This window comes from Haliotis rufescens, unplaced genomic scaffold (genome assembly GCF_023055435.1).
Source record: "Haliotis rufescens isolate VD_foot unplaced genomic scaffold, xgHalRufe1.0.p SCAF_9, whole genome shotgun sequence".
Taxonomy (NCBI): Eukaryota; Metazoa; Mollusca; class Gastropoda; order Lepetellida; family Haliotidae; genus Haliotis; species Haliotis rufescens.
Genome location: NW_025964383.1, coordinates 259,331 through 276,340, shown reverse-complemented (window position 1 = coordinate 276,340; position 17,010 = coordinate 259,331). Strand labels below are relative to the sequence as shown.

At 40.2% G+C, this 17,010-nt stretch overlaps 1 protein-coding gene across 4 annotated transcripts in view; it reads left to right on the top strand.

The window, feature by feature from the left end:
- The first annotated feature begins 4,134 nt into the window (after window positions 1-4,134).
- The window catches only part of LOC124152641 (LIM and senescent cell antigen-like-containing domain protein 1), a 59,190-nt gene continuing 46,314 nt past the window's right edge, over window positions 4,135-17,010 (top strand). For 2 of the 4 annotated variants that reach the window (XM_046525642.2, XM_046525640.2), the window contains exon 1: window positions 4,135-4,243. In XM_046525642.2, coding sequence (XP_046381598.1) covers window positions 4,233-4,243 — 11 coding nt within the window. In that variant the 5' untranslated portion in view covers window positions 4,135-4,232. Of the gene's footprint in view, window positions 4,244-13,760; window positions 13,930-17,010 lie in introns of those variants that run through there. The other 2 variants (XM_046525639.2, XM_046525641.2) reach the window with 2 other exon arrangements.

The following is a 17,010-nucleotide window of genomic DNA, read 5'->3' as shown; positions in this document are numbered from 1 at the left end:
AGTTAACCATTCTTTGACATTTGTTTATGAAAATGTGTAGACTTGTAAAACATGAAACGGATGAAAAGCATATGCAATATCTTGAATGGACTGTGAAAGATGTGACGAATCGTCACATGGCGCTGGCCTGTGGCAGAGGTACTATGCTAGCTGGCTGCCGGCCGCATGGAACTCTGGGTAGGAGAGTGATTATCCATCTCCCCGTTAGGTCTCCTTTCACAGAATTTAATATCAAGACGTCCACCAACTCCGTAAAATAGCAAAGAAAGACATTTATTTGTATGTCCGTCTATCTTAAACGTGTAATTTAGAAAGTTTGTGACACGTTAATTAAAAAGTGCATTGGTTAGGATTTTCTGACAATGTGTTGATATCGCCCGGTTTCAATTGAGGCAATATTAGTGAACAATGGTGAAGTGAAACCAACTTGTAAGATTTCTTCTACACGATGGCACTCCTCTGTTCTTCAGAGTTCTAAGAAGTGGTGGATTATGGAATACCACATACCAGATTTTCTGATCGTCGTTCCCCGTGAAGATCCGGGGTAGAATAGGTCTTCAGCAACCCATGCTTGCCGTAAAAGGCGACTATGCTTGTCGTAAGAGGCGACTAACGGGAAAGGGTGGTGAGGCTCGCTGACTTGGTTGATGCATGTCTTCGTATCCTAATCGCGTAGATCAATGGTCATGATGTTAATCACTGGATTGTCTGGACCAGACTTATTATCTACAGACCGCCGTCATATAGCTGGAATATTGGTCATTGCGGCGTTAAACATCAAACAAACAAATCTGATTGTCGTATATTACTTACTCGGGGTAAAGTTTGTTGTTTAACGCGAACAATAATCCAGCCATATGGTTTCTCACCAAGCGTGATGTTTTATGGAAAGTCAGGCTTTGAGACAGTAAGGATACGATATATGGATGAACAACTTCTTTATTGCAATTATAGGAAAGACGTTTCGGGTAAGTGTCTAACTACGTTATCAAGCAAGTGTTACAACCTACATCAAAACGTCGCTCCTATTTGTAATAAAGAAGTTGTTCATCCATATATCTTATCCTCACCTAGTATTCCAACTTCCAAATGCCTCTCAAAGACGTCAAGGCTTTGAGTGTTGATGTGGGATTCTACTTCGTGTATGTATTACCGGTCTAACAGCACAACAGATGAGTGAGACACTTTACTTTTTCCACGTAGACAATTTAAATATACTATAGGATACCAAGGTCACAGACAGTGATGACTATGAAAGACAAAATGGATGAATTATGTTCCAGTTTTCAATGGTAGCGGCTCTACTTCTGAGATCAAATCGCCCTCTACCAGAGTTGACTGCATAGGAATTATATGTATAGGTATGGCCTAATTTATGTATTTTTCACCCGTTTATCCATCAGTGCTAATTACCCCCGGCCTCCCGTATGCCCAATGCCCATTGCAATTTACCTTTCAGTGATAATTTAGTCCTGGCTTCCAGTTGTCCATAACTATCAGCGCTAATTACTGTAAAGTGTTGGCTTCCATTGTCTATAGCTCATCGCCTATCAGCGCCAATTATCTGTTGGCTTCCCTCGTTAGGTTTCACCTCTTGTTATCTTATTACAAGTGTTGTTCTTACATGTACATACATATGTTCTCTGCCTCATAGCATTCATTTACCTGATGTAGGAGTAAGCACATACTCCCAAATGTTGTGTTCCTCAAAATAAAGAAGTTGACCTCCATAGATTCTCTTGCTTATAGAGAGAAATGTTTTAACAAAGGTGCCACTTGTGTCCAGATCATTTACATACATTACTTCAGGATAAGCTTGGTATCGAGATAACATTTTGCAGACCTCTTCCTCAAATAATCTTAACATCATTCGCAGAAACAATCTGGAACCTGCCCAGGGATGCATGTGTCACATCACGGACAGTTTCTGGGCATGGAAAGGAAATATAATACACCAGCTGCTCGAGGAGAAAAGCGCTCGTAAAATCAGCTCATTTTGACCGTATTTTGTATGTACAGTTCGACAGGACTGAGGGGATTTTAAGGCCCCTGCCATTATTTCTGATACATATCGAGTGTGTGCGAAACTGAAACGTGTTATTTCTGAAAGCTGCCAGAGCTTAAAGACACACTCAGCAATACTCCAGCTATTAACTGATGATGGCGTCTGTAAATAATCAGACCAGACATTCCAGTGGTTGATATCTAGACATGTCCAATGACACACTCTTAACCAAGTTAAAAAGCCTGACCACCCGATCCTTTTAGTCGCCCCAGACGACAAACATTTGTTGCGGGGACTAATTCCAACCCCGAATCTCCACGGGATCAAGGGCCAGAGTGACCACGGCTAGAAACCATTAATGCACGTTCTATTGTAAGACTGGATGAAGACAATAATATAATATTTACAATTATAGTGTTTTTTGTCCAGTGTGTTGAGAAGATCAGCAACCATGCAGGGTTATTCAATTGGATGAAGTCGGCTGCCTGAAAAGTGAAACGGAAGGCTTTCCGTTGCTGCTCTGGATCAGACAATTCTGCGATTAACATCATGGGCATCGATCCACGCAATTGGGATACGTAGTAGTAGTAGTAGTAGTAGTAGTAGTAGTAGTAGTAGTAGTAGTAGTAGAAGACACCATACAGAGTAGACCTGCTATCTTCGTATAAAGATCAGGACCAATGGTGGTGGGTGGAGTTCAGTGACAGGATCCGCTCGTTGGTTCGAATCCCCTGTTTCTCTCAATAACATTCCTTGTTCTTTCAGCATAATACCCGTGATCGTGTATTCCACCAAAAGAACTGTTTACAACCTACGCCACTTGCCTTTCCCTCCAAACCAGGCTGACACGCCGTGTATTACTGAAATGCTGTACTGAGCGGCATTAAACCCATCTCACTAGTTGACACACTATCAACCAAATCACCGAACCTGACCACCCAATCCATTTAGTCGCCTCAAACGACAATACTATAGGTGATCTATTCTAACCCGAATCCAAATGGGGTTACACGGCGTTCATTGTAAACATGTGAACAGATAGATCCTTCACTATCCGGGAACTACTCAACTTGTTCACAAACACTATGTCCGACCCGTACACAAATTGACTGACCCGTTCACCCTGACCACGACGCTAATCAAGAATAACGACGTAAATTGTGACCGGGGAAGCCAATATATTTAGTGAACGAGTTTCCGTGTTTTGTTTGATTTATTTGTTTGTTGTTTAACGCCGCACTCAGCAATATTCAAGCTTTTTGACGGCGGTCTGTAAATAATCGAGTCTGGACCACACAATCTAGTGACTGACATAATGAGAATTGATCAATGAGGATACGATGACAAGCATCGACCCAGTCACCAAGCCTGACCACCCGATCCCGAAAGTTGCCTCTAACCTCTTGTGTTACGACAAGCATGGTTGCTGATGACCAATTCTGAAACCGTGTCCTCATTAAATTTAGTTCAGTTTTAGATCCGAGCCATGGAAGAAGCCCAGGATTTATTAGTTTCCTGTGGAGTGACCGGAAAAAATCCAAAGGAAGTTTGCAATACTTTGGCTTTTGTTCAAGACTGAAAAAAGAAATTCACTTGGCTTCTTTCTATTATAATATGATGTTAAGACACAATTGATAATGGGCGCGAAATAGTCCATTAATATAGAAAATAAACACAAAATAACGTCATCCTTGAAATTATGTCTTTATTGATAATATTTAACATAAGTACAGGTGCGTTCAAGTTAATACATATAGCTTCTATCACGAGGTACGAGGTACATATACTGTCGTGCGTTGATTTTAAACTTATTCGGTTAAATCTTGCTGAATTGGATCGATAATGTAACTTTTGAAAACGTTTACGTAATAATAGGGATACACAAATCATAGATACGATCCTGAGAGATGCTTTGTGGACTCTGCTTCTTAAGCAAACACGACTTACCTCCCTTAGATCACTGTTCCGGCGGTCGAAACACCTCCATTGAGCTCTTGGAGCTAATCAAAAAGAATAGATCAGAGTGCAGAATACACAAGCAAACACATACGAATAAAAACACACAAGAAACATATTATGTGTAAAGCTAATCACGATAGCAAGAAACCTGATACTATTTCCATATTTGACTACCGGAAGTGACTTCACATCCGACAACCATGTTGGTTGGAATTCATTAATATTTCAAGGCATCCCCTCAGTTTGGAACTGTCATAAAGTTGTCTATATGACCGGAAGGTAAGTAAAACTCAAAGATCACAATTACCGCATATTTTCCGCACTTATTTCTCGCAACTGTTGGCTGATATCTGTCACCGATACCACTTCGGGTGAAAGGAAACCGGCGTCTATGGCTCACCTCGCACCCGTCCCCGAATCTTTTTTTGTAGTTTTTCTAAATTATTGTAAGTAAAGTCGGAGGTTTTATTCTAATTACGACGAGAAGCATTGAGCCCGAGACCTTTAAATGAGGGCGATTCACTTCAGTCGCAAGTACTCTTGAGGAATCGGAAGGATGCATTTCCGAAACTAAATAGCTTTGATGTTAGTCACAGAAAGGGAGAGAACCGCATTGTGTATCTGTCAAACTAAGTAATTTAATTTCGAGATAAGATGTGTTGCTTGTAGAGTTAATATCGACAAGATATAATTCATTTTTATATAAGCCTGGAATGGTTATCGTTAGTACTGGGAACTGGTGCATTTTTTATTACCGCCTTCAATTAGGCAGTCATAACTAATTAACAACGGAGTTAGATTCATAACATCTCTCAAAATTTACTTTTTCAATGATGCACATTTTAATCAAACTTGATCTGCTGATAATTTTGCATTAGAACAATGGTTTGCACCGAAAATGTATCGGTTTGTTTGTAAACTTCCTGTGTGTAATGTCATGTGTCTGACCATTTAAGCATCTAGTTTTAACTTCACCGCAATCAAGGGCTCGAAATCGCATGATGGTAACAACATGGTGCCTGATCGACTTGTCTCGCTTGGCAAGGCATTATCACTATAAACTTAAAAAGACATTGCCACTTGACATCCAAGTGTTCACAGAAATGATTTTGTTCAAAGGTAAGACTAAGTTTAGTGTATTGGGACTGTCATTAGACACATGTTTAGTAATACTTCTTAGGGCTCGAAAACCCATAACACAAGGATATATAGGCCATGAGGAGTCTTTATTACAAAGCCAATGTCCATGAATTTCTATTTCAGGCCTACTGAAGAACATCTGCAGAGAACTTCAAACAATTGTTTGTAATGTGTGTGGCTATTTCTATATAGGTAGTTCTCTGCAGGTGTTCTTTGGTAGGCCTGTATTCAGTGTGACATTAGTTTCAGAATTCAAATAGTTGTGGGTTATTTTGGTCTGTCAATGAGAGATTGATATGTGCCAGACCAACATTGTCTTTGATAGTTATTAATGTTCATAAATGGTCACAAGTGAAAAAGAATAACAGTTTCATTGATATGTCTTACCTATGAAATAATAAAGAGGAGTTGACAGTGGGTTGTTTAATACCATTATAAATAGTGATGTATCTAGGCCTGTCCAGAGGCTGATATTTGAAACCAATTCTGCAGCTGATGTCAGTAATAATTCCCAAATTGGAATTAGGAACTTTTCCAGTTCATGGTAATATTGTTATAACTAATATTATTATTAGCATCGTGGCTGAAGCATCGTGATATGTACTGATACATAAAATAGGCAAGTTGTGACTTCACCAGTAGATATCCCAAACTAACGATCACTAGCCAGTAGAGTTGCCTCCCCTTCTATAATGGCTGTGGCGTTTGTATAGGTTTTCAACATATTTATCTGAAACAATAATATTGTGACATGCTTTTAGCAAAATGGTATTAGTAATTTATTTCTTCCACTTTCATCATAAGTTGTCATACAAGATCTGCCTGTTTGTACAAACACAAAGTCATCTTGACAGCTGTTGCATGAGTGTATTGTGTGTGGTGCTTTGTAGCAACTCAGCATAACAATTACACATGTTTGATGCATTGAAAACTGTGTGGAGATGTCAGTGCATCAATACACGTGCTGAGTCAGTGCATCAATACACGTGCTGGGCATCAGCTACATGTAGTTGTGAACAGAACGATACGTTTACATGGTCAGTGCTTTCCATGTTTTAGAGACTGTTGAGAAAACTTTATCCTTCCATTCAGTAATAATAGTATTTGTCTTGTAAGTTGTTGAGGACTAAAACATTATTTTTAACGTGGTTATGGTGGAACTGGAAGTGATGAAGATTTTTGTTGTAATTATTTATAAGGGAGGGGGCACGGGTGGCTCAGTTGTCTGAGGCGCCGCAATTCCCTGTGCAAAGCTGCATCCCTTGTGCGCCCCAGAAACCTATGATTGTGGGTTCTAATCCCGGTTCGCCTCCGATTGTTTCTAGGTTTGTCAGCACCATATGCGTGCTCATAGGTTTCACCCAAGTGGTAAGAATCTGAGACCTGCATCACTTCGGGCTTTCCTCCCACATTAAGCTGACATGCTGTGATATAACTGGAATAATGTTAAAAGCGGTGTTAAACCCAACTCACTCACTTACTCACTATTTCTAAGGGAGTTGTTACCATGGTTGTAGGTCATTGGATTTTATTTAAGATGGTCTTGAGGTTATGCAGTGGCTCTCACATCCTAACAGATTTATGTACATCATTTTAAGCCAAACTTGTAATAGTGTATAGAATTTTCTAAAGTCTGTGGAAGCATGTCAAAATAAATTGCTTGTGTTTACAGTACCTTGTTTTGGAGACAGGGAGAGTTGGGTGTGGGTTGAGTCCAAGTTTCGGCCTGGTTAATATGGTTTGTCAGTATCCCAACCTGTCTGTGTCTAGGTGTATATATATATACATATATATCTCTGTGTCTGTGTGTATACAGAGATTTTATGCTCCTATCAGATTCCCAGAACAAATGTCAGAACACTAAAAGCAGAGCAGTATATATATAGCAGTATATATATATAGCAGTATATATATATGATTTTGCAGGTATGTCCTCTATGTATTAACCCAACCCAACCCAACCCACCTCAAAGGCATTTTGACTGATGGTGATGTAAAATGGTAAATCAAATGGTAATGTAAAAGATGGACACCCCCCACTGAAACAACCAAACATATTAATGTTAAAAATATAAATTGATGGCTACAAAACCCTTTTAAAACCTACAAAGCTCCTAAAGCTATATTTAGCCTTGAAACAAGCACAAGGAACAGTTTACAACTCAAGTGCAGTGGCGCCATGATCAATGGGCTGGGCCGCTTCTGTAATCTAGGACAATTACTCACTAGGTATTGTAATAGATCTAAGGCCACAATAAGTTAATTGTTAGATTTTCATCCCAAATGAGAAATGTGTGCATTTTAGTTTTTGTAAACTAAATTACTGTCAGCTGGTGTGATTGACATGTAATCCCAACACAGACACGCTGTTATATATAATAGCAAGCACTGATCAGCAACAGGTGCTTAATTGTCAATTTTCCCAGCAGTTTGTGACAAAACCTTTTGGGTGCAGCCTTAGAAATTGGCACTAGTCCTGTAGTCCTTGCCAAACTGTCCAATAATTACGTATAATAAGGACTAGTAGAAATTTGCCATTTTTGAGGGTTTTGTCATATGTAATCATTATAAGGACTAGTGGACTAAAAATGTTAGTTTCTACCTCTGTGGGGTATCCTCTCCTGAACATACTTTTAACATTGTTTTTATTAGATTTTGGTGTTATCATAGCTGCATTTACTGGACCAAACAGAATTCTGTTAGACTTGGGCTTGGTTCCCAAGCTTGTTGTGAGAAGCGAATGAATGGATGTACCCTATCAACATATCGACATACCCGGTCAAAGTGGTTCGTTACTCCCAATATCAGTGACTGGATTGTCTGATCCTGACCAACAAATGTTACAGCTTGCTTCTGATAGTGATAGTTGTTATTTCTGCAAGTAGAGAAAAGCGGAGCAATTTTCTGTGTGTTGGTAGCTAGGGGCAATATAATGTTGGAGGTGGGGTGTTTTTAATAGTGAGGTGGGCGGGGATGATAATTTTATAATTAATGCATTATGGCCTAATAGAGGCATGTTTGGAACAGGAAGCTTGGTGGAAGCTTTGATGGCTGCCTGCTGATGTCCTTAGATTCACTGGGGAACATGACTAATGGGATTAATATTGATACACCGGCACAAGTATGTAGAATGCTACACAGACCCAATAACACGAACAGAGGGACTATGTCAAAGTTTGTTTGGTTATTTTTTCATTATATTCCGTGTGGTATTTTTGTGAGTTTGGAAAATAGGTTTATGGTTTTGGAAGTTTGGAAAAAAGGTTAAGAATAGTTAACTCTGAAAATCTTTATCTTTTGTTTGAGACGACCCCTGTAAGAACATTCTCAGTTAATGAGAATACTTAGCAGGCTGACATCGTAGAGAAGAATTAATGAGAGAATTTGATAGCAGTGAGTTTAGAAATACATGCCATCATCACATATTGTGTTGCATCCTGGGTCTAGGTGGATACAGGCTGCATGGGTAGATTCAGAGTTTCGGGGTGCAGGTCATACACACCCCACCCCATTTTGTCAAACACTCAGACTGACATTTAGTCCCAGATATAAACAAATAATCTTATTTAAAAATGTATATCTACAAAATCAAAATAATAAAATCCAAATGGAGCCTAGAACAATTTCAAGCCTAAAACTGAGGCAATCTAGACTTGCCAAATCATTCTAACTTGATTACCTTTATCTAGGATTCCAAAGTAGTGCCCTTGGCCAACAAATTGGAACAAAGTCTTGATATTGTTCAAATTTGATTATTTTATTGTTCTTATTTTTGTAAACTCTGAGGATTTTGGAATTTTTTAATTCAAATTGGGAAGTTTTACTATCATTTACTGCAAATTATGGTCGCATTTTGGCCTCTGTGCAGGTCCAAATAAATACCTGGTTTTGTTTTGTTTAATTTGTTTGAAGTATGTGTCCTCCCTGACAGCAGTAGAAACTAACAGTTTTAGTCCACAAGTCCTTATTATGATAATGTATAGTAAAACCCATAAAAATGGCAAATTTCTACTAGTCCTTAAGATACCCTCACTATTGGGCAATTTGGCAAGGACTACAGGACTAGTTCCAATTTCTAACGCTGGGACTCCCATCTGAATCTTGGAATGGTCACTATTGGTTAGAAGTGAACCGGTCCATACAACAATGTTTTTATCCCCCAAACACTGACAACACCACCACCCCACTCCTGTTTAACATCAGTATTAATGCCGGAATCATAAATACTACAGTATGTCAGCGATATGCTTGTCTTGATTCTTTTGGTCAAACAGTTCACACCAAAAGCTGTTTAATATAAAATGAAACGAGGAAAAAGCCTTTGAGAAAAGGTGAAATGGCAGTGGTGTGGACAATATGGCTGCTAGGTGGACAATATGGCAGTGGTGTGGACAATATGGCTGCTAGGTGGACAATATGGCAGTGGTGTGGACAATATGGCTGCTAGGTGGACAACTTATATGGCAGTGATGTGGACAATATGGCTGCTAGGTGGACAATATGGCAGTGATGTGGACAATATGGCTGCTAGGTGGACAACTTATATGGCAGTGATGTGGACAATATGGCTGCTAGGTGGACAATATGGCATTTGGGTTGACAATATGGTTGCTAGGTGGACAACTGATATGGCATTTGGGTGGACAATATGGTTGCTAGGTGGACAACTGATATGGCATTTGGGTGGACAATATGGTTGCTAGGTGGACAACTGATATGGCACTTGGGTGGACAATATGGTTGCTAGGTTATAGAAGGGAAAGTTGTTAGAAACATTATGGGTCCCTGGATTCAAAAACTATAACAGTAAAAATCAAGGATCCACAGACTCCCCCTAATTTCTAGCACTGAGTCATATGTGATGTAAATGATGATTACTATCACATGTCAAGGAGAGGTCATTGCAATCATATGTCTTTATGCCCAAACTCACAAATGCTCACACTACTGACCACTGGTTGCATGCTCCAGACCTGGTTGCTGTGCAGGAAGGTATGTTACAGCTGACATATTGCTCCTTCAGACCTCGTGGACAAACCTGACAGTCTTCCTCAGAATTTGCCAGACATCCGTGATCCGTCAGTTGCCACATGCAATGTAAGAGAAATAACATAAGTAGTAGTTATTTTGTTATTGGGGAAACCAAATTGGGGTTGTTTTAATGCTGTAAACTTCTGATGACATTCCCTGATGCACATGTTCCTGCTTCTGTGCAGAGCAGAAACAGCAGCTGCTGTCACCATTAGGGGTTTGCTTCAGCTACACAAATAGTGGGTTTTCTCAGTTTGCTGACAAATCACCTTTAAGTCACCGATTCAGCTCTCCGGCTCCTCACATGAAGTCTGCTACTATTACTGAGTACTATGGCTAAGACACTGGTCATGTATTTCATGTATTAGGCAGCAGTATTGTTAATTTCTTCTTCTGATTTTGATCACATTTCAGCCACACTTGCTGATTGGTTAATCAGAGAACCATGTAGCCAACTGGACAGGATATTTTAAGAAGTCATGCCAGATTACACCGGCTGCTCAAAACATATGGGTTTCTTTTAATTACAGACTAGAAATGGACAAATTCATTATTCGTGGTGGGATACGAAAAAACACTGAGAGATGAAAAAAACCGATTCTTCATTAAACGAAAGTCACAGGCAGTAAAAGTTATTTTGTAATAAAACACCATTTTGGTCAATAATCTGGTCAAGTTCATAATTTTGATATTTTCCCTGTAAAGCAAAGTCGCGACATGATAATGGCTGAAAACATTTCTGCTGAGATAGATGAAATTTATTCCTGTCTGCCTGACTGTCTAGAAAGTTTAAGCGCACAATATTGTACTAGATTTCCCCGTGTAGTTTTGATCAACGTTAATATCGTTGTTACGGTATATATTTTCACATGTATTCAAATATGTGGACTGCAACTTTCAAGATGGGCCAGTTACATTTATGAGTCAGCAACCCATCTGGCTTGTTGGGTGTAAACATTGCCGACACCAGATACAGGAAACCCAGACATATTCCATCATCAAGGGGATGCTCAGCAGATTTGAATCAACTCTGAAACCATGGGATTGAGTTGTCAGACTCGCTGTCTTGTTTGATGCATGTCATTGTATCCCAATTGTGTGGATCGATGCTCATGATGTCAGTCACTGGATTGTCTTGTTCAGACTCAATTATTTACAGGCCCCCAATTGCTAAATGCGGTTTTAAACAACAACAACAACAACCTTTCCATAATGTGTCTATTGTATTTGGAGTTTTTGCAGAGGCTGTTGGATTTAAGTTCCTATTGATTTAACATTTAACAGAGGTGAGGTGAAATGGGGTTTAATGTCACGTCTAAGATTATTGCACTTATATAACGACGTGCATGCACGTGTATGTGTGTGTGTGTGGCTGCTTGTACAAGTCTGGACTGATGCCGATTGATAGTGCTAGCACACTGAGATACCATGCCGCAGTTTAACATGAATACCCCACTCAGACACAGTATACTGACTCCGAGCCGACCAGTCCTTGTTTTAGCCCCTTAATGGGAGCGCCAGACAGGGTAACAACAAGTACCATCTTTTAACATCTTTTGGTATGACGCGGCTGGGAATTGAACCCGGACCTTCCGCTCTCCGGGCGGACGCTCTACCACTAGACCACTGAGGCGGTCAACATTTAACAGAACATTTAGCTGTTGTGATCTCCATTTATAAACTATTGACTTGTGAAAGTTAAAGGCAGACACATCCACTGACAGATTTATCAAAATAGAAAAAAAGATCTGATCATAACAGTAATGAGTTTAAGTTAAATTAAACATTTCTTGTAGTAGAGTCAGTGTCCAAAATATCTGCCTGCCTGTGGCTAGTACCGTTTCGTCGGGCTGCATGAAATTTTCCACCACCTGTCCGACTGTCTGGCAGATAATTTTAAGACAACTAACATATTAAGTTTTATTACAACTCCTCTGAGATTTATAACTCCTCTTAGATTCTCAAAAAATTGTTTGCATTATTTCAGCTGCATCAAGATGTGATTTGTCTCTTATTTTTTCAGTATTTATGATGTCTGAATGCAGGCAGGTAACTTTGAAGATGGGCAGGCAACACTTATGGGTCATATGCCCGACTGTCTTGTTGGGCTTTAAAATTATTTCAAACACTGATTTGAGTGCCAGTAGCATGGTTAAATTTGTAAAGGCAAAGTGAAAAGGAAGTTTTGAAAAAAACAAGGGCACATTTGGAAATATCTTTTTCAACAAAAACCTTGTGGTGATCTATATTTTACGAAGCCATTGAGAAATGTTCTCTGGCACAAACATGCTCAGTGCACAGAATCATGAAACAAACCAGGAGACTCAGGGCCCAGTTCCACAAAGCAATCTTAGCGCTAAGGTGATTGTAACTCCCATAGTTTAACATAGACCTACGAAAGACTTAGCGCTAAGATTGCTTTGTGGAACAGGGTCCTGGGCCTCGTTCCACAAAGCGTTCTTAGCGCTAAGATGATCGTAACTCCCATACTTTAACATAGACTTACGAAAGACTTAGCGCTAAGATCGCTTTGTGGAACGGGGTCCTGGGCCTCGTTCCACAAAGCGATCTTAGTGCTAAGGTGATTGTAACTCCCATACTTTAACATAGACTTACGAAAGACTTAGCGCTAAGATCGCTTTGTGGAACGGGGTCCTGGTCTTGGAATAGGATGAAGAGGAAGGAGGCACACTTATTGATTACTGGGATTTATTTAGACCTGCTCAAAGGCAGTCTGCAGCAAATGGTATTAAAAATTCCCAATTTGAATAACAAATTTCCCAGTTCTTCAGAATTTACGAAAATAAGAACATTAAAGTAATCAGATTTTGAACAATATCACAATTTTGCCCCAATTTGCTTGCCATGGGCACTTCATTTGGAATCCTTGTTAAAGCCCTGAGATTATGACTGCTTATTATCAAGCACATGTTATGACATTCAAAGGGTGCGCAGATGTTTATAAGTTTCCTTGTTGGCACACCTAACTCCCAAAGTGCACAACTAATCATCTTTGTGAGAGCCATGTGGTACACTTGAAGACCTTCAAAACAAAGACAGTCTTGGTTACTCTGTTTGTCTTGTCTGTAGGCATGGTAGGAGCTGTGTGCTTCTTGCAGAATGGTCCATTCCATTAACTAGTCTCTCAGTGTGATGCAGGCACTATTTGATGCTGACATGGAGTGTGTGCTGTATGAGATGCACAGTATCAGTGTGATGCTACCCATGGCCACAGTTTTGACAGCTCTGCTCATCATGTAGATGAAGTTTATTGATTGGCTACACCTCCCCCTCCCGGGATGATCCTCATCTTCTGATGGTCATCCTCATCCTAGTCTGGTGCGACTGTGATTAACTCAGGGGAAGCTGCAAATGGACACACCATCCGACTTGTTGCTTATGACTGTGTTCAGGAGAACTGTTTTAGTTTTCAGGAACATTTAAAACCACCAAATTTCCATCAAAATTTGAAACAATTCAATGGTAACACATGTAAAAATTACAATTTTGGATAGAATGATATATTACATGTTTAAACGAAGCTTGATCAGTCAAAAAGTGTAAAATATGTAGTGGAAACAGGTTCATGGATGTAGAACAGTCTCCCAAACTCAACCAGTGTTGTCTGGGATTTGTCCTACCAGTCTGACAAGAGTAAGATATGTTCATAGCAAGTTCACAAGGATATAGCCCCCACTGAGATGCACTACTGGTAGATATTTCAGTATTTGAGTCTGAGACATCTTCAGCTTCAAAGACGCTGCCATGGACCAGTCCTGCCATGCTGAGTATAAGTAAGATTCTCTGTATAGCAACACATACATATCCATCATGTCCATTATCAAATGCTTGTGAATTTTCAAGGATGTCTCTGTGGGAAACTTTCCAACAGAATTTTCATCGTCACATTAGCAGGGACATTCATTTGTAAAGGAATGTTACACTTGCTAGCTGATCAACAAGGAGATATCACTCCATCTGCTACTTGGTAGCCATTAGGATTTAAATTATAATTAACATTATAAAACAATTGATTGTACTTAAAACTTTTAAGTTGTATTGCATCAAACGTTTCATGAATGTCGGAGCTTTGGATATGCTGTGTATTTCAGTAAAATATGCAAAACAAATCCCGACCACCCAATTAGCTTTTCAGCTTGTGTACCTGTATTTCTTAACGGATCTTTATTTACTTATCGAATGCAGGCATTGTGTATAAGTCAGTGTATAATGCACAAAAGGGCCTTGTCCTACTTATTTTAACTTAGATATGTCTGTTGCTGTTGTGATCTTATGACACATGTCAGACACATGGAGTGACACATCAACAGATGCTAATAAGATGTCACCCTGAAGAGGATTTTAAGCAGAATTATTTATCAAAACAAATATGCAATCATATACCACCCAGCCCTAGCCCTAGCCCCTAGCCCCTTGCCCCTAGCCCCAGCCCCTTGCCCTAATCCCTTGCCCCAGCCCCTTGCCCCTTGCCCCAGCCCTTCACCCCATTACTATCCCTTTCCCTATCCCCAGCCAGCCTTATCCCTAGCCCCTAGCACCTAGCACACACCCACCCCACCCCCAGCCCTATCCCTAGCCCCAGCCAGCCCTAGCTCCCCCAGCCCTATCCCTAGCCTCCTCCCCAGCCCCAGCCCTAGCCCCAGTCAGCCCTAGCCCTTAGCCCCGATTCCTTTTTCCAGCCCCATCCTTGCCCCGATTTCCTTATTCTACCCCTCAGCTCCCAAGCTGTATATCATGTCCCTATGAGATAGTTCAGCGCCTGACACTAACACCGCTCTGTACACAAGCACCACCCAGTACCGCAGCTCAGCTGTTGAGTATACTCTACCTTTACTACTACAGACATACACTGCCAAGACCAGCCCCAGTCTCTCACTACAGGACCTGGCATTGATTTTATCCCCCTAAACAGGATCAGACCTCATCTTCAAATGGGGAGAGAATGGTCAGCACATTCAGAGGTTGTTCTGTGGGATGTCTGACTTTATTTACACATGGTGGGATAAAACCATCTACAATCTCGAAACATTTCACAAATTGCTTGATATTCTACACCCAGTGCATTGTTAACTTTGTACCAGGAGTGTAAACAAAGGTGATATCTGTGGGATACCATCACTGTATTAAACCTTGGTGCATCGGTGCAATCTATGAATACATTTGAGCGCTCAGCTTATTAGAGGGAGGTAACTCTGCTGACACTGTTACACAGGTGATCTATGCCAAGGCCTGTACCAGGTTCCACCAACTCAACGAAAGATGAACAAATTTTGATTTTCTACGTCTCACAGCAGAAGGAAAAGAAAAAGTATTCTGAATAAAGCTAATTAACGTGTACTTCTGTACAATATATTTCCTGGTTAAACATGTCTGAATCTTGTCCCATCCTTTTCACAATGGAATTTGGGGGGCACGGGAGGCCCAGTCGTCTAAGGCGCCGCAATTGGCTGTGCACAGTAGGTCCCTTGGGCACGCCAGAAACCTATGATTGTGGGTTCGAATCCCGGTTCGCCCTGATTATGTGTCTAGGTTTGTCAGCACCATACCCTTGCTCGTGGGTTTCACCGAAGTAGTAAACATCTAAGACCTACATCACTTCAGGCTTTCCCCCCACATTAAGCTGAGACGCCATGATATAACTGGAATACTGTTAAAAGCGGCGTTAAACCCAACTCACTCACTCACTATGGAATTCAGTAGAGTTTATCCGTCTGAAGCTATGCTTTCAATTGTTTAACACTCCTTGAAACTGTTAGCCCTGAACAAACTAAATGAGAATAGAAACAGTAGAAAGAAATTACTTATATATTGATTCAAAAACTGATACTTCAAAAATAGGGCTGGGATGGGTCCAAATTTACTACCTGGGTACCCCACCCACTATTACCCTACCCTACCCTACCCTACCCGGGTACCTGATGTAGGTCTTAAGAGACAAAATGTCCAATTGGGAATAGTTAGATCTTAGCCCTGGTATAATGTATTAGATACTTATATAAAACGATCTGGTCATATGCACTGAAGTTGAATGAAGTTTTGACTTGATTCAATCATTTAAGAGTCTGAAGGAATGGGTGCATGGTCTGACGGAACTGTGAACAATAGTGACTTGTAATGTAACCATGGAGTCCAGATAATTGAACAATATAACATCTGACTAACTACTGGTCTGGGTAGTTCTGTGGGTACTGGGTCCTTCTCAGTACCTCCCCTCCCCCACCCCCATACCCCTGACCCGACTTACCCATCCCAACCCTTTTCAAAATCATGTCAAGATAATGAATGAAGATTGCTTTGTCCTCAGAACCAGTTTGCGTGTCCCTTTCCTCACTGCTAACTTCACTTTTCCATGTTGTCAACCACAAATAACCATTTCTAGAAAACGAGACATTTAGTAGTCACACACCTTTGAGTTTTAGCTTAAAAAACAAACAAAAATATGACAGAAAACATTTACCTGAGAGTTAATGGAGACCTGTGCCTTGACTCGGGAGAGTTCAGCTGTAATCAAGGGACTAGTGTCTATCCTGGCTGAGGGCAATATGATTGATAATACACTTACCCAGGGACAAACAGATATATATCTCACATTGCCCCTGCGGTCCAGGAGTGTCAAATGAGAGTAATGACCTCATATTTCGTTTTTGAACAAGGTCAGGTCATCATTCCAGACATTTTTTCCCCTGACAATAAAAATATGTTGTTACCTGACAAAACAGTTGTAGTTTGGGGAAGACATGGTGTTGTTTTACCTCTGTGGTTACAAAATACTAGCAATATACATTTAATAACAGTTTTACTGACACTGTGTTTATATGCTTTTTTGAGTATTTATATAAATATTGCTATAATAT